Source organism: Labeo rohita, chromosome 15, assembly GCF_022985175.1.
Source record: "Labeo rohita strain BAU-BD-2019 chromosome 15, IGBB_LRoh.1.0, whole genome shotgun sequence".
Lineage (NCBI taxonomy): Eukaryota > Metazoa > Chordata > Actinopteri > Cypriniformes > Cyprinidae > Labeo > Labeo rohita.
Window position 1 is genome coordinate 35354741 of NC_066883.1, and position 25141 is coordinate 35379881.

At 34.3% G+C, this 25141-nt stretch overlaps 1 protein-coding gene across 1 annotated transcript; it reads left to right on the top strand.

Moving 5' to 3' along the window:
- Positions 1-24218, top strand: zgc:85932 (uncharacterized protein LOC405875 homolog). The gene is made up of 20 exons (XM_051130111.1): positions 1-402; positions 5238-5307; positions 6320-6438; positions 6509-6642; positions 8096-8267; positions 8928-8999; positions 10076-10167; positions 11457-11531; positions 11633-11769; positions 11854-11999; positions 14014-14219; positions 15999-16041; positions 16138-16212; positions 16334-16394; positions 16626-16690; positions 17833-17901; positions 21006-21084; positions 21359-21475; positions 23704-23762; positions 23966-24218. The coding sequence occupies exons 1-20, from the start codon at positions 214-216 to the stop codon at positions 23990-23992; spliced, it is 2007 nt and encodes a 668-aa protein (XP_050986068.1). The 5' UTR covers positions 1-213; the 3' UTR covers positions 23993-24218.
- The last annotated feature ends 923 nt before the right edge of the window (positions 24219-25141 follow it).

Sequence of the window (25141 nt, forward strand, 5' to 3'; positions counted from 1 at the left end):
GAGCTGCTCAGGTAAGCGCGTTTAGAGAAGATCTGCTTTACGCCCACTTTACCACAGACCGACGTACGACTCGATTACATTTTTGACAATAGGGATAAACTGAAATAGTTTATTCGTGCATTCAGATACATTCAGATACCCAAACGCATAGACATATTCAGAAGGATAAAAAGAAGTCGAGCCCTGAGGCGAAAGTATTTGACGCACTCCAGTATGTCCGAAATAACGAAACAACCGAGGAGAAACTCGTCCAATTCGAACCCCAAGGTGAGTCTGGGCAGCCCGACGCTGCTGGGGTCTCCCGCTTCCCGGCTTCCCTTGCAGAACGGGCTTTACACGGATGCGGAATTCCCGGTGCAGAATATGCCGATTCAGACCGACGTAGTTTGGAAACGACCAAAGGTGAGCCAAACTGACAGCACAGCACACACATGAGAGCCATATAATAACATAAAATCCACATATATGTGTGTTAAAAAACCTGAACTGTTACTGTTCTTTTCAGGGTAACAAAAGTTAGGCTATAAAAACGTTGTCGGAACGTTTTGAAATTGTTTTTCCAGTTTTCTTGTCATGACGTTATGCGACATGACAACTTAAGTTTCTTACAACTTAAGTTTATTTTCACCCAAAATATAACGATATTAGAACGTTTATTTTTATTATTTTAAAAACCTTATTGTCGTTGTGAGATCATGTAGTTTATACTTTTAATATTTTCAGTCTTTATTCTCATACTGTGTAACATGCAACCATAGTTTTATATGCAAGGCTGAACTACCTCCTATGTTTCTGTTAAAAACTGATAAACAAGTACATGGTGCGCACCCGGGAACTGGGATGTATGCCAATGCTTGGGCAGGCAGAGAGGGTGATATATGTAGTTGGGCTATTTTGCCACTTCTGATTTGACACTTGACTAAGACTGTTCATCTCCATACCTGGACTCCTTAACTTTTCATTCCTGATGCAACCTCATTCATGATCTAACATCGTGATTGTAACGAAGCGGAGATGAGACGAGGATCTATGTGCAAGAGTTTATTGTACATCCAAAGAAAACAACAAATTATCCAGAACGGGGGAACCCTTAGAATCCAGGCAAGAACAGGGAGCAACCATCACAGACATTAAACAACTGACAAAATACAGGGGAAAGACAAGGACTATTTATACACAGGGTGAGGTAATGATCTAATTGGTAACCGGGGTAACTGATGAGGGAGTGGGTGTGGTTCAATGAAGATCCATGGCAACAAACAAGGGAACAGAGGTACAGGGAAGCAGGGAACAATAAGACACAAAAACTACAAAATAAAAGTCCTTAAACACGAATACAGAAGACAAAGACCAGGCACATGACATAACCCCCCCTCAAAAGAGTGGCTTCCAGACGCTCCAAACAGAAATACCAGTCCAGGAAGGGGGAGGAGCTCAGGCAGAACTGGGGAAGGGATGGAGGGCCAGGTCCATGTAAGGGGAGATAAACAAGGGACTGAAGCAGAGCAAGAGGCCAGGGTGGAGTCGGCCAGATGGGAGGAGCTGAGGACCACCAGATCATGAGAGAAGACCTCCACGGCGGAGCAGGCGGTACCCAGCAGGGCGGAGCAGGAGGCTCAGGAGCCCTCCAGGGCGGAGCCGGAGGCAGAGCAGGTGGCACTAGAGCCCTCCAGGGTGGAGCCGGAGGCAGAGCAGGCGGCGCTAGAGCCCTCCAGGGCGGAGCCGGAGGCAGAACAGGTGGCACTAGAGCCCTCCAGGGCGGAGCCGGAGGCAGAACAGACGGCGCTACAGCCCTCCAGGTCGGAGCCGGAGGCAGAGCCAGCGACACTAGAGCCCCCAAGGGCAGAGCCGGAGGCACAACAGCCCTCCCAGGCGGAACAGGAGGCGGAACAGGAGGCGGAGCAGGAGGCGGAGCAGGAGGCGCAGGAGGCGCAGCCCTGCGGGGCGGAACAGGAATCTGCATCACGCTCTGGGACCTGGGGAGAGCAGGGACAGAGGAGGCAGACAGAATAGAGGGAGAAGGCGCAGCAGCCCTCCAGGGCGGAACAGGAGGCGGAGCAACCCTCCGGGCGGAACAGGAGGCGGAGCAGCCCTCCGGGGCGGAACAGGAGGCGGAGCAGCCCTCCGGGCGGAACAGGAGGCGGAGCAGCCCTCCGGGCGGAACAGGAGGCGGAGCAGCCCTCCGGGCGGAACAGGAGGCTGCGTCATCGACTGGGACCTGGGGAGAACAGTGACAGAGGATGTAGACAGGGAAAAGGGAGAAGCAGAGAGTTTGGTGGTTAACGCCCCCCGTAAGAGGTTCTACGGCTGGCGCCGACACCTCTGGAGGCATTGGCGCAGCTTCTCCGACGGGGAAGGCCTCTGGAGCAGACTTGAGACCAGACGGGGCCTCTGGGGCAGACTTGAGACCAGACGAGAGCTCTGGTGCAGGCTTGTGATCAGACGAGAGCTCAGAGGCTGACCTGTGAACAGGCGTGACCTCAGGAGCACAGTGTGTAGCCCACACACACCACATGGCCACTGCCATTAAGGGAAGAGCAGCAGCGATAACGTCACTTGGCTTGTGAAGATCTGCTGTAACGTGGCTTGACTCGGGAACAACATGGCTTGACTCGGGAACAACATGGCTTGACTCGGGAACAACATGGCTTGACTCGGGAACAACATGGCTTGACTCGGGAACAACATGGCTTGACTCGGGAACAACATGGCTTGACTCGGGAACAACATTGACTTGGCTTGACTCGTGGGGAACAGCTGCTGTAGCTTGACTCGGCCCTGTAGCTTGACTTGAATCAGGGGTAGCTGCCGCAACAAGAGGGAGCGCCATCTTAGCTGTCCGTACAGCCATTAGGGGTGAGTCCAACACGTGGGTCATCATGTGGCGTGACTTGGAGACAGCGACCATCTTGTGGACTGGCTTTGGCGTGGCGGCCATCTTTGCGACAGGCTCTGGCGTGACGGCCATCTTTGCGACAGGCTCTGGCGTGGCGGCCATCTTTGCGACAGGCTCTGGCGTGGCGGCCATCTTTGCGACAGGCTCTGGCGTGGCGGCCATCTTTGCGACAGGCTCTGGCGTGGCGGCCATCTTTGCGACAGGCTCTGGCGTGGCGGCCATCTTTGCGACAGGCTCTGGCGTGGCGGCCATCTTTGCGACAGGCTCTGGCGTGGCGGCCATCTTTGCGACAGGCTCTGGCGTGGCGGCCATCTTTGCGACTGGCTCTGGCGTGGCGGCCATCTTGTGCAGTGGGTCTGGGCTGGCGGCCATCTTGCAAGGAGACTCAGGAGTGGCGACCATGCTGTGAATTACCCTTTCTACTTCCTTAACAGAAAAAGGGGATTCACAGAACAGCAAAACAAAGTCTATATACTGTGACAGGGTCCAGCTGGGGTCCTCATCCGGTAAGTTTAAACTAACCTCTGGATCGAGTCCACTCCAGAAACAGTCCTTTATTTTGGTGTCATCTCCAGGCACTAGCTGGCTGTAATAAAGGAACTCCTCCACATAATATTCGATCGGTCGGCCGTTTTGAAAAATTGAGCAAAGAGTGCTCAGAGGGTCGCGATAAACTCCTGCTAGATCCATAGTTGGTCAGTTGTTCTGTAACGAAGCGGAGATGAGACGAGGATCTATGTGCAAGAGTTTATTGTACATCCAAAGAAAACAACAAATTATCCAGAACGGGGAACCCTTAGAATCCAGGCAAGAACAGGGAGCAACCATCACAGACATTAAACAACTGACAAAATACAGGGGAAAGACAAGGACTATTTATACACAGGGTGAGGTAATGATCTAATTGGTAACCGGGGTAACTGATGAGGGAGTGGGTGTGGTTCAATGAAGATCCATGGCAACAAACAAGGGAACAGAGGTACAGGGAAGCAGGGAACAATAAGACACAAAAACTACAAAATAAAAGTCCTTAAACACGAATACAGAAGACAAAGACCAGGCACATGACAGTGATATAAGGTTACAAAACATTTCTTAGAATGTTCATCAAGTATAAATAACATCATATGGACTTTTTAAAATGTCAGAAAGTTAAAAACGTTAGTGAAAGTTGTGGGAGCCCTGTTAGATGGATTAATACCGGCTGTTTGGGGGTTTGACCAATATTATAATTTACACATTATATTTGGACACAATGCTTTGTCATGCATTAATAAAAAAAATATTTTGGCACTTATAAGTCATGCTCAAACTCTTTCAGTGCCATTGGAATGCAAACGAAATGTCAAAGCATGTCATATATTTTAACGCCTGATATATAGTTTTGCAGAGTTGGTGTAGAAGCTAATATTTGTATAAATAAAGCTTGTAATGTTTAAAGACATACAATGCAATGACATTCAAACAGTTTAACTGTGACTTAAGTGTCCAAATACTTCATAATGCAACATTATTCTGATATCATAATGCATTTAACATTTGTTGTAGGTCTTTTATTGCTGTTTAGGGTTTAGATGCTGTAAAAAAAAGTACATTAAATATACATTAAAGAATACATTAAAGGTCTTTAATAATAGGATTTCAAATATTTAATAATAGGATTTAAAATATCTGATGTCTTTAACTGTCACACTAGTGCATAGTTATGAGTATATATTTAATTCAGGCTGCATTTATTTGATCAAAAATACAGTAAGAACTGTAAAAATATGAAATATTATTTAAAATAACTGTTTTCTATGTGAATATATTGTAAAATGTAATTTATTCCTGTGATGCAAAGCTGAATTTTCAGCATCATTACTCCAGTCCACAGTGTCACATGATCCTTCAGAAATCATTCTAATGTGCTGATTTGCTGCTTAAGAAACATTTCTGATTATTACTAATGTTGTAGACAGTTGTGCTGCTTCATATTTTTGTGAAATTTTAGTTATTCCAAGTGTAAAAGCAAACTGCGTGAAACTGAGAGGGTGTTTTATATAATTTGAGGTTTTTGGGTATTCCAATGAAGAACTGTCCAGGCTTGTCACAGCACAGTTGCCACATGCTGCCCAAAGGAGGAAACGGTGTAGAAATGGAATGTTTGAAATTATGTTCCTTGACTGTAATCTTTCTATTGCAGTTCTCCGGAACTTTTCAACTACTCAGTTCTTAAGTCAGAATAGATTCTTTAAGTCAGTGAATATAAAAAAATCGAAAGATTTTTTGGTAATTATTCCTGTTCCTAAATATTTATTAATCCTAAAGTGAATTAATGCATTTCTCCTCTCTTTTCCAGGAGATCTGTCCGTTTCCTGAATTTATTGCAGATGGAGCCACACGTATGGACGTCTGCCAGGGAGCTCTGTGTGAGAATTTAAAGCTGAACCATTTAAATAAGAAAGCACACTGAGAATAATACAGGTGCTGCAGGCTTTTGCGTGTTCTCGTATAACACACTATTTGTGCTTCATGAAAGGAGTATGCTGGCATCAAATAGCTTCAATGTTTGGTATAAAGCGGTGGTTGTCGTATGGGGATGATCTTTTGTTTTTAAGGTCAGAGGTCGTGCATCCAATCAAACTCTATAGAATTTTGGTGCACATTGAATTGTCACTTGGTAGAAGCTCATCAAATTAGGCAAATGCAAAAATGGGCAGGTTGCATGATGCCCTGATCCTCAAAAAGATGAATAAAAATGACCCAGAATCTGTTAAAAATGACAAAACGTCTCTTATGCTCACCAAAACTGGATATATTTTTTAAAAAATGCAGTAAAAAATGTTCAACATCATTACTCCAGTGTTCAGAGTCACATGATCCCTCAGAAATCATTATGCTCAAAAACATTTTTGAGTATTATCAATGTTGAAAACAGCTGTGCTGCCTAATATTTTTGTGATACAATAACAAACAAAAGTTTGAGTTAAGATTTGAGGTAAAAGAAAGAAGAAATAGTTTTATTTAGCCAGAATGCAATAAATTGACCAAAGGTGACATAAAAAGACATATTAAAATAGAAAACTGATAATATTTCACAGTATTGCTGATTTTACTGCATTTTTGATCAAATAAATGCAACCTTGGTGAGCAGAAGAGACTTTAATGTTCAAAAACATTAAAAATCTTAATTATTCCAAACTTTTGCAATCAAACAATTCAAAATGTTTGATTTTCAATATTTTTGTGTACTTATGTTTGATTTTGTGTTGGATCTCAATTTAATGTTGTAACTTTGAAAGCCCTGAAGTAAAAACAGATAAGAACCAGTGTAGCAGAACCAATTTATTTCACCACATACCATTAACATCATCTCTTATAAGCTAATTAGACCGAAAACATGTTTTAACGGGAGTAACATGCTTTAACTCTCTCTCTCAGATGACTGCTGGTTCTTGTCAGCAGTGGCGTCTCTCTCTCTCTACCCTTCTCTTCTGCAACGCGTCATTCCCCCAGGCCAAAGCTTTCAGGAGGGATACAACGGCTGCTTCAATTTTCGGGTTAGTACCGTGTGCTACCATACAGAATGACGTGGTTGCGATGGTTTTAACAGTGTCTCTCTGTTTGTAGTTTTGGCAGTATGGTGAGTGGACTGAGGTGCAAATCGATGACCGCTTGCCCACAAAAAACGGTCAGCTGATATATCTGTTCTCCACAAACAGAAATGAATTCTGGAGCGCTCTACTGGAAAAAGCTTATGCCAAGTTAGTGGAATATTTGAATGCATAAAAATGCCTGAATAGCACCCAAAAATGAAAATTTGCATACCCTCAGGCCATCCAAGAGATGAGTTTGTTCCTTTTACAAATTAGGAAAAATATAGCATTACATCACTTGTTCACCAATGGATCCTCTACAGTGAATGGGTGCCGTCAGAATGAGAGTCCAAACAGCTGATAAAGATATCACAATAATCCACAAGCAATCCACACCACTCCAGTCCATCAATTAACATCTTGTGAAGCGAAAAGCTGCATGTTTGTAAGAAATAAAAACATCATTAAGGCATTTGTAACTTTTAGGCTACGTCTACATTAATCCAGATACATTTGAAAACTGAGTTTTCGGTTTAAAAGCTCTCCGTCCACACTAGCGTTTTCAAGCGTTTTCCAAATGTTTCTCATCCGCACTGAAATGTAGGAAAACGTTAAATTCGCCATACTGCGCATGCGTAAAAACTCACTAAGATGATACAGATGGAACAGACGTAATAAGTTCTTGGCAGGATCGTTTTATTTACAGAAATATCTCATCATTCACTGATGCCTCCATGTTGCGCACTCTTATGTTTGATCTAAAAAGCAGCTGCCCTCACGTTTAGTTGCAGGAGTCAGGACAGCAACTGTTGAGTACATTTTCTGTCATCTTTTTAGGACTGTAATATGAAGAGTGTACAAATATGTCTTCAGCAGCAGTGTGAAAGTGAATAGCACATAACAGCCACAATTACCGGTATAAACATAGATATCTATTGGTACAATATGCGTCACATGACTAAACATGCGTCATCATTTTCAAAAAGCCTCTGTTTTCACAGTCCACACTGCAACGCGAAAACAGCGTTTTCAAATTTATCCACTTTGGAAAGCGTTTTCAAAAAGCGTTTTCCTTGACCAAAAACACTGTCTCAGTGTAAAAACTCTCCAAAATGGAGAGAAAAAGACGCGTTTTCAAACGAAAACGTATTAGTGTGGACATGGCCTTAGCCGTCACTTTGGGCCAAAATACATCTAATCCTCAATGCCTCCTTATGTAAAAAAAAAAAAAAAAAATCTCCTGTTGTTTCTCACATTAAAGTCCACCCAAATAGTTGTTTAGAGCTGTTTTGGACCGTCTTGTAAACAGTGATTGATCTGTGCAGATTTCTCTCCTGATTCAGGCCAGATGGCTTTTTCATTGGAGGAAGTGTTACTATGGATTATGGACTTGTATTTTAGCCAGAATCGTCTAAATGATGGATTTGATTCTTACAAACATGCAACTTTTGGCTTCTCATGATGTTAATTGATGGACTAGAGTGGTGTGGATTACTTGTGGATTATTGTGATGTTTTTATCAGTTGTTTGGGCTCTCATTCTGACGGCACCCATTCACGTCCATGGCCTTATTTTTGCTTGTTTTCTGTTGTTCAGATTGTCTTTTCCATCTTTCTCTCAGGCTGAAAGGTGGTTATAACGCTCTGAACCTGGGTTTGCCTCATGAGGCGATGGCAGATATGACCGGTGGGGTTACAGAGGTTTTCACGGTGCCGCCTGACCATCGAATGCTGGGCTCTTTCCTGGGCTCGCTGCTGCAGAAAGGAGCTCTGATCAACTGTGGTAACTCAAGGGTATGCACTCTTCACATGGCTCATTTAAAGAAATAGTTCACCCAAAAACTGCAGTTCCCTCATGTCATTCCAAACCTGTTGTATGACTTGTGGAACACAAAAGAAGACGTTCAGTAGAATGTTCATGCTGCTCTTTTTCATATAATGAAATCGGTACTGTACACTCCAAATTCTGCAGAGTTCAAAGTTCAAAAGAACAGCATTTATTATTTTGTAACATTATAGATGTGTTTACAATCACTTTTACATTTGATACATACTTTTTGATACATGTCTTTGCCGGATAAAAGTATTAATTTCCTTTAAAAAAAACTGCTGGAATTTGTGTCTGTGACAGCAGCATATTAAATTACAGGTGTAGTAAGTTCTGTTTTCTGCTTCAGGGAACATTAGTTAAAGCTCACTGATCATAAACTTGCAGGTTCGAACCTGCAACCTTTCATTTAACAGCCCAGATCTATAACATTCTGTAATGTTCTAAATGAAATTGTTGCGATCATTATCGATGTGAGAGTCTCGTGTGTGTACATGTGTTCTTCCCTCTTTGTTTGTGCTCTTCTATGAAAGATGATCTTTCTTGAGTTCCAGGAAAGTGTTTTCTTTTGACAGGTGTTGTTTTGTAAAGGTAATCTGTTGTCTTGTGTCTTTGTTTTTGTGCAGGGATCTCCTGAGAAGACGAATGAGTTGGGGATTGTGTTCGGTCATGCCTATTCTGTGACGGGTTTGGAGACGGTGAGGGGGAAATGTTAAATTTGGTGTTTTTTCTCTCTGTCTTTCTCTTTCATTGTCTGTCTGTTAAACCAACTGTTGAATTCCACCAGAGGGCGCCATCAGCTTAAATAACAACAGAATGGCACATCGCTAGTATTTCTGAGAAAGCTGTATTTACAGTATTGCTGTCAATCTGAAATAGTGTGCAAGATCAGAAACAGTGCATCCCAAATCATACTATATGATAACAAAATCCTCCCAGATGACAAAAAATGATGTTCTAGGAACGTTTTGCTAACGTTTCCTTTAAAGGGATAGTTCCCCTCCAAAAAACAAAAAAACAGGAAAAAAGTTTCTTGAACAATATATGTTTTCATGATAACATCTGAGAACCAGGTAACTTTAAACAAAGTTTCTATTAAATTTACTATAAGAATGTTTGTTGATAGCTTTAAGAGAACATTGCCAGAACATTCCAAAACTTTGTTGTTGTTGCTAAGGGAACATTTTTTGAATGTTAAACGAACATTCCATTTTAGAATTTTGCAAATATTATGGGAATGTTAGTTTTGAATGTTCTGTGAACATTCTGAAATAAGTAGCAAAATAACATTAGATAAATGTCCACCTAAAATGTACCAGAAAAAAATTATAAATATTTTTATATAGCGTTTTATACAGTGCAGATTGTTTCAGAGTGGCTTTAAAGTAATAAACAGAAAAATATTCAGTGTTCATTTTGTAAATTTGATCAATTCTGAAGCAAATTTAGTTTGAGCTGTTAAGCAGCTCCACAGTACATGATATTGCCATATTATATAGTTCAGATTTTGTTCTCAGTGAATACTATACATGTTAGTACAGGTAAATTGTTTATTAATATATTAATAGTCTTTTAAACCCTATTTTGAACATCATTCATTCATCAAGCTCTCAAAAGTTACTTATTATATTTAGAAAGCTGTTGGATTTGGTTTCAGCGCCCTCTAAAGGACGTAAGGTCAGAATACACCACAAACATCTGAAAGAGAGAAACACAAGCAAGTCCAGCAAACATCACTGCTCTTCAGACTGAGCTTGGTTTACGTGTGTTTCAGATCAAAACTACGACCGGTCCGGTTGAGCTGGTGCGAATTAGGAACCCATGGGGTAATACTGAATGGGAGGGGCCTTGGAGTGACAAAAAAGGGTATAAAACACTGTTGAATATATCATTTCAAGTCAAAAGTTTACATACACCTTGCAGAATCTGCAAAATGTTAATTATCAAAATAAGAAGGATCATACAAAATGCATTTTATTTTTTATTTAGTATTATCTGAATAAGATATTTCACATAAAAGACATTTACATAAAGTCCACAAGAGAAAATAATACTATAAGAATTATAATAATAAGAATTTATAAAAATGACCCTTTTTGAAAGTTTGGATTTACTTGATTCTTAATACTGTGTTATTACCTGAATGATCCTCAGCTGTGTTTTTTGTTTAGTGATAGTTGTTCATGGGTCACTTGTTTGTCCTGAACAGTTAAACTGTCTGCTGTTCTTCAGAAAAATTCTTCAGATCCAACAAATTCTTTGGTTTTTCAGCATTTATGTGTATTTGAACCCTTTCCAACAATGTCTGTATGATTTTGAGATGCATCTTTTCACACTGAGGACAACTGAGCGGCTCATATGCAACTATTACAGAAGGTTCAAACACTCACTGATGCTCCAGAAGGAAACACAACGCATTAAGAAGGAAACGTGGAAATATCTTCTGTAGCTTCTGAAGGGCAGTACTAAATGGAAAAATACAATATTTAGGCAAAATAAGAAAAATGTGCACATCTTCATTCTGTTCAAAAGTTTTCACCCCCCGGCTCTTAATGCATCGTTTTACCTTCTAAAGCATCAGTGAGCGTTTGAACCTTCTGTAATAGTCGCATATGAGTCCCTCAGTTGTTCTCAGTGTGAAAAGATGCATCTCAGAATCATACAGTCATTGTTGGAAAGGGTTCAAACACACAAAAATGCTGAAAAACCAAAAAATTGTGGGACCTCAGGGATTTTTCTGAAGAGCAGCAGGCAGTTTAACTGTTTAGGACAAAGAAGGGACTCATGAACAACTATCACTGAACAAAAAAACACAGCTGTGGATCACTCAGGTGACAACGCAGTATTAAATCTTTAGTTTATTTACTTTTAGTAATCTTATGCAATATTATGAATGTCTTTACTGTCAATTCTGATCAATTTATAAACATATACAGTATGTATGTGTTTATTTATCTATTTCAAAAATTCACAAATTATGTAAATATTACATATTAGATAAACTGCAAAACGTTTGCTTTTTATGAAACAATAGAAATCCATGATATTTCTTTGATTAGATAGCCAAGAAAATGTTTAGCCAGGTGTGTATTTGAGTGTATTTCTTTGTGTTTTTGAGTTTGTGCTTTAAGAATGTGTGTAATGTGTGTGTTTAGGATGGAGTGGAATATGGTGAGCGCTGAAGAGCAGCAGCGTGTGCAGAGAAACCAGCTTGATGATGGGGAATTCTGGTGAGGCATTCTTTTCTCGTTGCTGATTGGCTGATTCATATTCAGGCTTGTCCCTGACTGGTTTAGATGCAGCTTCATCGTCTTCTCTCTCTTGCCCTCAGGATGTCTCTGGCAGATTTCTGCCAGAACTTTGAAATGCTAGAGGTTTGTCACCTGACCGAAGACACGCTGAGTGTGAGCACAGTGAAAAAGCCTTGGAAATGTACACCTCATCATGGAAAATGGATTCCTTATCAAGGTGCATGAGCGTCACATACACAAATATTATACTGCTTCAAAAGAACTAGTTATTGTATTATACTCACAGTGACTGTGTTTGTAGGCCCTCCTCAGTACAATCTGACCCTGCTGGAGGAGGACGACGACCCCAGTGACCCTGAACTAACGTGCTCATTCCTGCTGGCGCTCATGCAGAAACACACTCGTAAGAGAGGAGTGCTGTCCTACATCGCGCTGCAGATATTCAAGGTGTTTGTACACGTGTTTTTTAAGTGTGTATTATTGGATGTGCACGCTGCAATCTGATTGGTTGGCTTTTTCAGTTTCGCTGGGAAACAGATGTTTACAAGTTCGCAAACACTTCAAAGCAATGTTGTCTTAGTATTATTGTGCACATAAGTGGAAAGCATATTTCTAGGCTATTTGCTGCCGTTTTCAAAGCACAATGCAAAAACCTGACAACCCGTCAAAATAAAATAATGCTAATTTAGGTTTGAAAATGATGAAATTCGTATAAAAAAGTAAATATTATTATTTTATTTTTAAGTTTACTATAAAATAATTGTATTTTTTATTTTGTACTCCTTTTTTATTTTAAAATATAGTTGTATTACCGCACTTTATTATTTTGTCTTTTTTTTTTTTAACTACATCCAAAAGTCTGATGATATTATTATCACTATTAATAATTTATTTTTTTTAGAGTTATATTTAATGCGTCACACTATGTGTAGTCTGAGGACCAAAACAAATCTCCAGGTATTCCTATGAGAACCAGGCCAAAAAACTTATGTGCACCCCTGATTATAGTTTTTATTAGTAGTTTGAATTAGTTTTAGTTTTAATATGTTTTATTTAATTTTAATTAATGTTTTAGTTATTTTGTTGCAATAGTTAATTTTAATTATTATTTTTTTTATTATAAATTTATTTTATTTCTAAGCTTATATTTTATTTCAGTTTTGTTATGGTTTTAGTTTTAGTTAATTATAATTACTCTGCTTTGAAGGAAGGAAGAGCTAGTCCCTGTATTATAATAATATAATATAATATATTTTATTTATATATTATTTATATTTTCCACTTCAGTTTTTTAGTTCTAGTTATTTCGTTGTGTTTTTGTAATTTTATTTAGTTATTTATTTTTTATTTTAGTACATCAGGTTAAACTAAATGAAAATTAAAAATGTTGCCTTGATTGTAAAATAAGTTTAATTATTCACATTTTTTTTTTTTTTTTATTTGAAGTAAAGGGATATTTTATGTCTTTTATTTTATATCTATTTATTCTAGCCAATGTATTATAATATATGATATATTATTTAGTATATTTATTTATTTATTATTCATTACGTATTGTACTGCTTTGAAGGAAGAACTATATTATATATTATATTTATATATATTTATAAAATATGAATAAAATATTATTTATAAAAGAATTTTATTTCAATATTTGAATTTTTTCAATATTTCAGTTTTTTTATATCAGTATATTACAACATTTTTTGTCATTTGAAATAACATATTTTTTTATTGCTTATTGTAATTTTTATAGTTAATAATAATTACCCTGCTTTGAAAGAAGTAGTCACAGTATTATGTAATATATAATTTATATGATTTTATTTTATTCATTATGTAATATATTATTTATAAAATGAGCTTAATTTTTTATTATGTTTTATTTCAGTTAACGATTTAGTTTTTTGAAGTAACCTTTTTTTATGGTTTTAGTTTTAATAATTACCCTGCATTGAAGGAAGGAAGAGCTAGTCTCTGTATTATACAATTTTAATGTTTTTAATATATATCTTTTTTCAGTTAACATTTTTTGTTCTTTGAAGTAACTAAATTTTGTTATGGTTTTAGTTTTAGTTAACTATAATTGCTCTGCTTTTAAGGAAGAACTAGACTCTTAATTATAATATTATATATTATTTATTATATATTGTTGTGCTTCTTTCAAGAAAGTACTAGTCACTGTATTATGTAATATGTTACTTTTTAGGTATAATATTTATTTATGTATATAGTATACTAATTCAAAGGAAGAGCTAGTCACTGTGTTATATATTGTACTGCTTAAAGGAAGCAGTATAATATATAATATTGTACTACAACGTATTTTAAAAAATATATTTCATATTATATGTCATGTGTTAGACAAAAAGAAAAGGAAACGGAAAATGACGTAAAGAGAAAAAGTTAAGATTGGAGTTTATTAGTGTCTCCTGACTCTGATGTTTGTGTGTGTGATCAGGCCCGATCCGAGCATGATTTCCTTAACCCTTGGGACTTGTCTCAGTTGAGACCGGTGCTCGGCACCCCTCAAGACCAGCGGCGGGAGCTGGTGTTTCGCGGTCGCCTGGCGCCCGGTCATTACGTCATCATTCCCAGCACTTCAGAGACCAGTCAGGAGGGACATTTCCTCCTGAGAGTCCTGACCGAGAAAGCAAACATAACCACGTAAGTAATGCTCACCCACATGAAAGAAAATCACATGAATCACATCTCTTTAAAATCTTATTCCACAGCAATGGGAATAAATATAGAGCAAATCTTGAGCATTTATACTGAGAAACAGACCCAGTGATCTAATGCACACAACTAATGTTGTCTCAAATATGGTCTTTGTTTATGTAACCCAGGACCACAAAACCAGTCATATGGGTCAATTTTTTGAAATTGACATTTATACATAATCTGAAAGTTAAATAAATAAGCTCTCCATTGATGTATGGTTTGTTAGGACAGGACTGAAATGCAACTATTTGAAAATCTGGAATCTGAGGGTGCAAAAAAATTAAAAAATATTAAGAAAATCGCCTTTAAAGTTGTCCAAATGAAGTTCTTAGCAATGCATATTACTAATCAAAAATTAAGTTTTGATATATTTACAGTAGGAAATTCACAAAATAACATCATGGAAACATGATCTTTAATTAATATCCTAATGATTTTTGGCATAAAAGAAAGATCGATTATTTTGACCCATACAATGGGTTTTTGGCTATTTCTACAAATATAACCGTGGTACTTATGACTGGTTTTGTGGTCCAAGGTCACATACTTGACAGAATAGAAAAAATCAAAAATCTTGATTTTAAACTCAAACATTTCCTCCAAGAGCAAATGATCTGTGCTGCAGTGTCATTTTAGTATTATAAGTCTTTTAATATTAAAATGAATATTTATTCATTTAAATTAATATTGTTTTTTTATTTTAATTTCATTAATATAATAATCATTTTTATTTAAAATTAATATTTTGAATTAGCTCTTATTTCTATATTTTCAACTACAATTTTCAAAAATCATGTTTTTTCATTGTGCATTCCAGTTAACCTCAGTGAATGCAGTTATTTTGATATACAGTAAAAATAACTAAAAATAGCTAACTTACACAATAAAAAACATGATTTTTAAAAATAAAAAAGGGAGTTCTGTTTTTGCAAATAAACTCTTCATATGTGCTTCTTAAATATTTATATTTAGCTCTGTTTTTTTTAGTTAGTTCCCAATGCAGCATTTCTAATATTTGTGTATTTTTTTAAAGGTTTTTAAGTTGATGTTTTGTCTAGTATTTAAATTTGCTTTTATGTCAACTTAATTACCATTAACAAAAGTGATTTTTTAATAGTTTTAGTTAGCAATAACCACACTGCTGAGCTACTCTTTGCATTACTGCTGCACCTCTTTGCTCTAACTATATGACAAATACTTTGTGCCTATTTTGATTTCCCAAAACGAGTTTTAGGAGAAACGTGAGACAAAATAAATACCTAAATGAAACAAAAATGAGAACTCCAAAAATCTGTCTTTATTTTTGGAAGTAAAATCCCATCTAACATGGAATGTTCTGGAAGCAAACGTTACTCCGTTAACGTTAATAGAGCAATTAATTGGTCTGTAATAATGTTTTCAAAACGTAAGCACAAAAACATTTGTTCGCTACATCATTCATGGAACGTTTTTTTTTTTTTTAAATGTTACTTATTGTCTCGGAATGTTCAGAGAACATTCAAATCTAACGTTCTCATCATTTTTTAAAACATAAAACGGAATGTTTCCTCAACATTTTAAAACCTGGACTGTTTGAACGTTATGTGAAAATTCTAAAATAATGTTTTCATAACTTGATGGGAACATTAGCAAAACATACTTTGTTTTCTTTAATTTTCTTTGTTTTAACATAATAAATTGCTACATATGTCAATATATATATGTGTGTTTGTATGTTTGCAGAGCGGTTGAGAGACCAGGAGTAGATGCAAACTCGATTACAGTGGTAAAATAGAGAAGTTGATCTAGTTCCAGTACTTTGATCATTTTTTATCACTGGGTTTTTAATGCTTTCTGTGTGTGTGTGTGTGTGTGTGTGTAGCCAATGTCTCCACGTCTCGCAGGTTTGCCGTCTGTAAATGAAGCAAAAGAGCTCTTTGTGAAACACTGTGTCAAGGTAAAAACATGTTACTTACGTGATGAGCTGCCCAATACAGTGCTATTAAGTTTGTGCATGTATTTTCAGAGCTAATATTTAGTGTGTGAATGTTAAGTGTTTGTATATGTGTTGTCTATAGGGCCCTTATTGTAGTCCATTGGATCTGTATAACTTGTTGACTGAATCCATTGCCAAAGGAGGTGAGAACAAACTTATCCACAAGCTGTTTTTCATTGATTCACTTCTTTTTTTCCACATTTGCATTTGAATGGTAAACGCGTTTCGCAGGAGAAGTCGTGTTCACCGTTATAATGCAATTCTTTTCATTAGTTCTGCAAGCAGAGTTGAAAATCATACAGGAAGTGATGCGGTAACCCGTGAGGAAGTGAGTTGGATGATATTGTTTCTGTTTCCTGTTTTTGCCCGGTCAGTCTTTGCAGGTAGCGAGAAGAAGCTGAGTTTGGAGCACTGCAAGAGTTTCGTGGTGCTCATGGATGTATCCTGTATAGCTAGTGCACTTCTGATGTACACTGTCCTATAAACGCACTGGTTATAAATGCATAATTTGGGCAAATATTGCTCAAACATTGAATTTAAATGACTAATCTTTAAGAATGCATGGCTTTAATAGCATACATGCATACTACTCTTAGTGTGCAAATCTAGTGTTAAAACATGATTTTTAATAAAGTCTCTGTTATACACCAAAGCTGCATTTGTTTGATCAAAAATACAGTAAAATTCTGAAATAGTTTTACAATTTAAAATAACTGTTTTCTATGTGAATATCTGTTAAAATGTAATTTATTCCTGTGACCAAAGCTGAATTTTCAGCACCGTTACTGTCACATGATCCTTCAAAAATCATTCTAATATGCTGATTTGTTGCTCAAGAAACATTTCAGATTATTATCAGTGTTGATGTTGCATCATATTTTAGTGAAAGCGCGACGCATTTTATTTTTCAGGATTTTTTGAAGAATAGAAAGTTCAAAAGAACAGCATTTATTTGAAATAGAAATCTTTTATAGCATTCTAAACGACTTTACTGTCACCTTTGATCAATTTAATGCATCATTGCTGATTAAAAAATTCATACTTTATCTTGGTTTCTAGAGAAATATGAATCAGCACAAGTGTTTTCAACACTGATAATAATAAGAAATGTTTCTTGAGCAGCATATTAGAAGGATTTCTGAAAATCATGTGACACTGAAGACTAAAGTGAAGATGCTGAAAATTCAGCTTTGATCATGGAAATAAATTACAATTTACTATATATTACAATTGAAAATATTTATTTTGAATTGAAATAATATTTCACATTTTTACTGTTTTTGCTGTATTTCTAATCAAATAAATGCAGCTTTGGTGAGCAGAAGAGACTTTCAGAAACATGAAACGATTCCAAGCTTTTGACCGGTAGTGTAACATGCAACAGTTCGTTTCACATTCTATTTCTAAGAATAGTATTGTGTTTGCTATGCAATGTATATGCTAGTATTTCATTCTCATCATAGCGGATGTCTTATCTAAGTAGCTGCAGGTGGATGTGGGTGGGTGTGTTTTATGGTGCATTTCACAAGAATGTATAAGTTTGGGTGGAGATTGGAATGTCACCTTAACAGTTTCAATCAGAGCCAAGGAATGGGACGACTCGACTTGATAGAGTTCCAGGCATTGTGGGAGAAACTCCGGAAGTGGACGGTGAGGATATTTGGCTGTTTGCTGTTTTAATACATGTTGGGTGTGTTTGATTACAATGAGGGCCAGAATGCAGAAGGTGAAGGCGGTGCGTTTTTGTGTCACATGACCGATTGCATCATATGGTGCGTTCAAGTCATGTCAGAAAAATCATTTACGAGTTGAATGCACATGAACGCAACCAAAACTTTGTAAAAAGTTTTTTTTAAGCCCAAAGTTTTCAAGTTGAATGCATGTCAGTAAATATTTTTTAAATTAATGAAATGTATTCATTTACAATATATATTAAAAAATATTAAAAATATTCAAACAAAAAAATATTTTAATACATGTTATATTATATATATATATATATATACACACACAGTCATGTGAAAAAGTTAGGACACCCTATCGAATTCCATGGTTTTCCGTATCAGGACATCATTAAAAAAAACTGGTCCTTGGCTGGTCTTAAAATTTAGAAAATAAAATCTCAGATGAACAACAACACATGACAAATTGCACCGTGTCATTATTTACTGAACAAAAATAAAGCCAAAATGGAAAAGCCATGTGTGACAAAGTTACTTACTGTTAACGTTGGAATTAAGAGGGTAAATAACAGTCAAGCACTGCTAATCAAATACCTTTGATTAACTGATCATCAGCAAGTCTGAGCGCATCTATAAAAGCATAAGCTTTGGCAGTTTGCTGATCTGGAGCCTTCAGGGGTGTGTTAACACAATGCCAAGGAGGTAAGACATCAGCAATCATCTTAGAGAAGCAATTGTTGCTGCCATCAATCTGAGAAGAGTAATACGGCCATTTCCAAACTATGTGAAGTTTATTCACAAGTGGAAGACATTTAAACCAGAAAATTCACTCCAAGATCAGACCATGTAAAGCTTAGAGAAATGGCAGACAACCCAAGAACTACACCTCAGACTCTACAGGCCTCAGTTAACATGTTAAATGATAAAGTTCATGACAATACCATAAGAAAAATATGGGAAAAATGGCATGTTTGGAAGGCTTGGCAGAAGAACACCTCTAAAAAAAACATTGCAGCACAGTTTAGGTCTGCAAAGTTGCATCTGAACAAAACACAAGTCTTCTAGGATAATGTCCTTTGAACAGACTGTGCACAGCGCCAAGTTTGGTGAAAACCTAAAGAGCATATCACCACAAACATAGCAAAAGACAAGCATGCTGGAGGAGGGCTGATAATTGTGGGCTTGTTTTGTAGCCACAGGACCTGCACCTCACAGTCACTGAGTTGGCCATGAACTCCTCTGTATATCAAAGTATTCTAGAGTCAAATGTGAGGGCATCTGTCCGACATCTAAAGTTGGGCCAAAATTGGGTCATGCAACAGGACAATGATCCCAAGCACACCAGCAAATCTGCAACAGAATGGCTGAGGTGTTGCAATAGCCCAGTCCAAGTCCAGAGCTCATCCTGACTCAAATCCTGTGGTGAGAGCTGTGCATAAGCAAATGCCCACAAACCTCAATAAACTGGAGCAACGTTAAAAAGAAGAGTGGTCCAAATTCCTCCAGAATGATGTGAGAGACTGATAAAGTCACACAGAAAATGAATGTGTCAAGTTATTGCTGCTAAAAGTGGATCTACAGGCAGTTTAATTATAGGGTGTCCTAACTTTGTCACACGTGGTTTTCCTATCTTGGCTTTATTTTTGTTAAATAATGACACTGTGTGATATGTCATGTGATGATGTTTATCTGAGAATTTATTTTCCAAATTTTAAGACCTGCCAAGGACCAGATACGTTTTTATTATGTCCTGATACAGAAAACCATGGAATTTAATAGGATGTCCTAACTTTTTCACATGACTGTATGTATATATATATATATATATATATATATATTATTTCATAATAAATTAGAATTAAAATTATATATATACACTTCCAGTCAATAGTTTTTGAGCAGTAAGATTTTTTAATGTTTTTTAAAGAAGTCTCTTCTGCTCACCAAGCCGGCAATTATTCGATCCAAAGTGCAGCCAAATCAGTAAAATCTTGAAATATTTTTACTATTTAAAATAACTGCTTTCTATTTGAATATCTGTTAAAATGTAATTTATTCCTGCGATCAAAGCAAAATTTTCAGCATCATTACTCCAGTCTTCAGTGTCACATGATCCTTCAGTAATCATTCTAATATGCTGATCTGCTGCTCAAGAAACATTTTTATTATTATTATTATAAATATTTAAAACAGTTGAGTACATTTTTTCCAGGATTCTTTCTTTGATGAATAAAAAAGATCCAAAGATCAGCATTTATCTGAAATAAAAAGCTTTTGTAACATTATACACTTTACCATTCAAAAGCTTAGTATAGTTAGTATAGTTTTTTTCATAAGAAATTATAGAAATTAATACTTTTATTTAACAAGGATGCTTTAAATTGATCAAAAGCGATGATAAAGACATTTATAATGTTACAAAAAATTCTATTTGAGATAAATGCTTTATCTCAAATAGAACTTTCTACTCATCAAAGAAACCCGAAAAAATTCTGCTCAGCTGTTTTCAACATAATAATAATAAGCAATGTTTTTTGAGCAGCATATTAGAATATTAGAATGATTTCTGAAGGATCATGTGACTGGAATAATGATGCTAAAAATTCAGCTTTGAGATCACAGGAATAAATTACATTTTAAAAAATATTCAAAAAGAAAACAGTTATTTTAAATAGTAAAAATATTTAAAAATTTGACTCTTTTTTTCTGTAATTTAGATCAAATAAATGCAGCCTTGCTGAGCAGAAGAAGTTTCTTTAAAAAACATAAAAAATCTGCTGGTGTATAATGTATTCAAATATGTTTTATTTAATAAATATAACTAAATTATATATTCCTGTATAATTATATACATGAATGTATGAGTGTGTGTGTAACGACTTCATATACAGTACCTTTATAAAGTGAATGACATAAAAAAGCTAGAACACACCTTCTTTCCTCATCCATTTGTAAAAGTAGAGTTAGGTCTAACTATTGCTTGAAGGCATGGATTAATATTCATGACTTCATCTTGGATCAAATTAAGACTTGATTCTGTGATTATTCACCCGTCTGTCTGTGTTTTTCTAGGGTATATTTATGACATTCGACAAAAACAAGAACCAAGCTCTGGATTATCTCGAAATCCCACCCGCTCTGACAGCAGCAGGTGAAACCTATGACACACACTTACTCACATTCACACACAAATGCAAGTATGAGCATGAACACACACCCTGTACATGGAAATGCATTCACTGATGCAACACTTATTGAGAATGAATGCATACACACAGTGAAATGCTCTCCCACACACACACACACACACACCCAGTTGTCAGGAGAGAAACCTGTTCATTCATCTGCTGTTGTGAGTCTGAACGCTTGAGGAATTGAGGAATGTTGATGATCGGGTTGATCTGAGCTCGTCTGCTCTGGTCTAGGCATACGGGTGGATGAATTCATAATGCAGCTGATCAGCCTGCGCTACACGGAGCCAGATATGACCGTCAGCTTCCCGGGATTCCTCTTCCTGCTCGTGAAACTGGACTACATGATGCGTAAGTGAGAGCGCATACATTCATTAAACAGTCACTGCAAAGCAGCACAAATAGTAGTTGGATACTGAAACCACACTTAAAATGCAAAAATAAATAAATCAATCAATCAATTCTTCAAGTTCCAAATGCATATTACATTTTATGTTCAATGGAACAATTTTTTAATATATATTCTAGCCTTTAAGAGCAGGATATTTACTTTAAATTAAATTTAAATAAAATTAAAATGAATCCAAAAATATGAAAATAAAACTTGTACCATTTAAATGTACACTGTAAAACAACTTTTTGAACAAGTTTTGAAGATTATTGAAATACATATTGGTAAATAAATAAATAAATGTAATATTTAATAATATTTAGTTGAAAATAAAATAATAAAAGTTTGAATAAAAATATGAAAACTATATAGACATTAAATAAATAATGAAAATGACTGAAACACAACAAAATTACTAAAACTTTAATTGTAACAAAAATCAAAAATATGAAAATAAAACCTGTACATTTTGAAAAAATCCAGTTACTGCAAAGCAGCACAAATAGTATTTGAACACTAAACAAAATAAATACATAAAATAAAAAATAAACAAATAATAATAATAATAAGTTTTGTTAAATGGGACAAATTTTCTGGTCTTTAAATAAAACAAAACAGCAGAATGTTTACTTTAATTGTAGTTAAAATGAAATTAAAAATATGAAAATAAGGCAAAAATGTACATATTAAATGTACACTGTAAAACAACTGAAGTTTTGAAGATTATTGAAATACATTTGAAATACATATTGGAAAAAATAAAAAATGTAAGTATTTTATAATATATTGTATATGTAATCATATTTAATAATATTTAGTTGAAAATAAAAGTTATAAAAGAATTACGAAATCTTTAATTGTAATTAAAATAAAATTAAAATGAAATCCAAAAATATGAAAATGAAACCTGTACATTTTGGAGGAAAAAAACAGTTACTGCAAAGTGGCACGAATAGTATTTGGACACTAAACCCACACTTAAAATGCAAAAAAATAAAAATAAAATAAAAATAATAATAAATAAATAAATAAATAATAAAAATAATAAAAGAAAAGAAAAGAAAAGAATTAATTAATCACCAATCCAAGTGCAGATTGCATTTTATATGCACAGTTTTTTCTGGTCTTTAAATGAACAAGAACAGGATATTTACTTTAGTTGTAATTAAAATAAAATTAAAATGAAAACCAAAAATATGAAAATAAAACCTGAAGGTTTGAAGATTATTGAAATACATATTGGTAAATAAATAAATAAATAAATAAATTTAATATTTTATAATATATTTAAGAAATGTAATAATATGTAATAATATTTAGTTGAAAATAAAAGTAATAAAAGTTTGAATAAAAATATTACAACTATATAGACAATAAAAACATAATAAAAATGACTAAAACACACAACAAAATTTCTAAAACTTTAATTGTGATTAAAATAAAGTTAAAATGAAATCCAAACATATGAAAATAATCTTTGAACGATATTCTAGCCTTTTTCTGGTGTTTAAATAAAACAAAAGAGCAGGATATTTACTTTAATTGTAATTAAAATAAAATTAAACTGAAATCCAAAAATATGAAATTAAAACTTGTACATTTTAAATGTACATTGTAAAACAACTGAAGTTTTGAAAATTATTGAAATACATATTAAACACATATTGGGAAATAAATAAATAAATAATCAAACAAACAAATACATATAATATAATATAATATAATATAATATAATATAATATAATATAATATTATATAATATTTTATAATATATTTAACAAATTTAATAATATTTAGTTGAAAATAAAAGTAATGAAAGTTTGAATTAAGACATATTTAAAAATATATATATATTATAAAAATGACTAAAACACACAACAAAATTACTACAACTTTAATTGTAATTAAAATAAAATTAAATCCAAAAATATGAAAATAAAAACCTGTACATTTAAAAAAAAAAAAAAAAACAGCTACTGCATAGAGGCACAAATAGTGTTTGGACACTAAACCCATACTTAAAAAATGCAGTAATAAAATATAAATAAATAAATAAATAAAATAATAATAATAGTAATAAAATAAAATAAAATAATTTCTCACCATTCCAAATGCATATTATATATTTTTTTTAATTTAATCAGATTTAATAATATTAATCATTTTTATATATTGTTTTTGTTTTCAGGCAAGTTTCAGTCTATGGATATGACGGGGATGGGAGTGATTTCTGTAAACTGCAGACAGGTAAAAACATAAAACACATGAGAGCATTGAGTCCTCTTTACACACACACACGCACACTCAATATTTCATCCTCTGAACCTCTTTGATGTTCAATCTGGCTGATCCAACTGTCTTTAGTTCTTCTTAACCATCTTTATGCAACATGACTGACAGTTATTACATGAGTCAAATGAATATTTGTGCCTTTTTCTCTTGATTTGTAGTTCCTGCAAATGACCATGTACAACTGATTCCAGACCAGCTGCAGGGAAACAACCCTACATCTGCTTTAAGTGGATAGTTTCAGGAGTGGATGCTGATTGGTCAATACAGCGTTGCAGTTATAATACAATACATGCTATATTAACGGATGTGATGTAGCTACTATATATATAGACCAACTATTAACCTCATTTTACTGCTTCTAATGGACTGATGTCATTTAATGAATTTGCTTAATAAAAACATTATTTTTAATGAAAATTGGCCTAATATCTTTAATAGTTTCCAAAATAAAAATGAAATCCAACTTTTTTTGTAAAATAGTGTAATTTCATTCAATAATTATTTTACAATTTATTTATATATAAATTATAAATAAATATTATAAAATAATGATACAAATAATATATATTCTGACAAAAAATATTTTAAAATATTTACATTAACATTATTTAACACTATTTTTAAATTGGTGCATTATTTTTATTAGTAACCATAATAATGTAAAATAACTTTTTTTTTATTAAATTTTATTTTATAATTTTATTATATAATTATTTCATAACAATTTAGTAAATTAAATTATAAATACATTTAATAGCATCATGATACAAATAATAAATAATATATATTTAAAAAAAAATCTATATTCTTTTAATTAGTAACCATAATAACATAAAATTAAATTATTTATAATTTTGTATAAACTTTTATTATGACATTTTTATTTTAGAAATATATTATTTTATTATATAATCATTTTTATAACCATTTCAGTATTATAAATCATAATTACATATGATAAAATAATGATACAAATAATATATATTCTGACAAAAATAGTGTTTTTACGTTAACATTGTTTAACATTATTTTTAAATTGGTGCATTGTTTTTGTAACCATAATAATATAAAATTAAGTTATTTATAAAATATATTTTATTTATTTATTTTATTATAAAAATATATATTTATTATAGAATTACTTTATAACAATTTACTATTAGAAATTATAAATACATTTGATAATATCATGATACTAATAATGTATATATTTGGACAAAAATAATATTTTTAATAAACAAATATGTATTATTTTTATTAGTAACCATAATAACATAAAATATATAATTTATAATTTTTTATACAATTTTATTTTTACATTTTTATTTTATAAA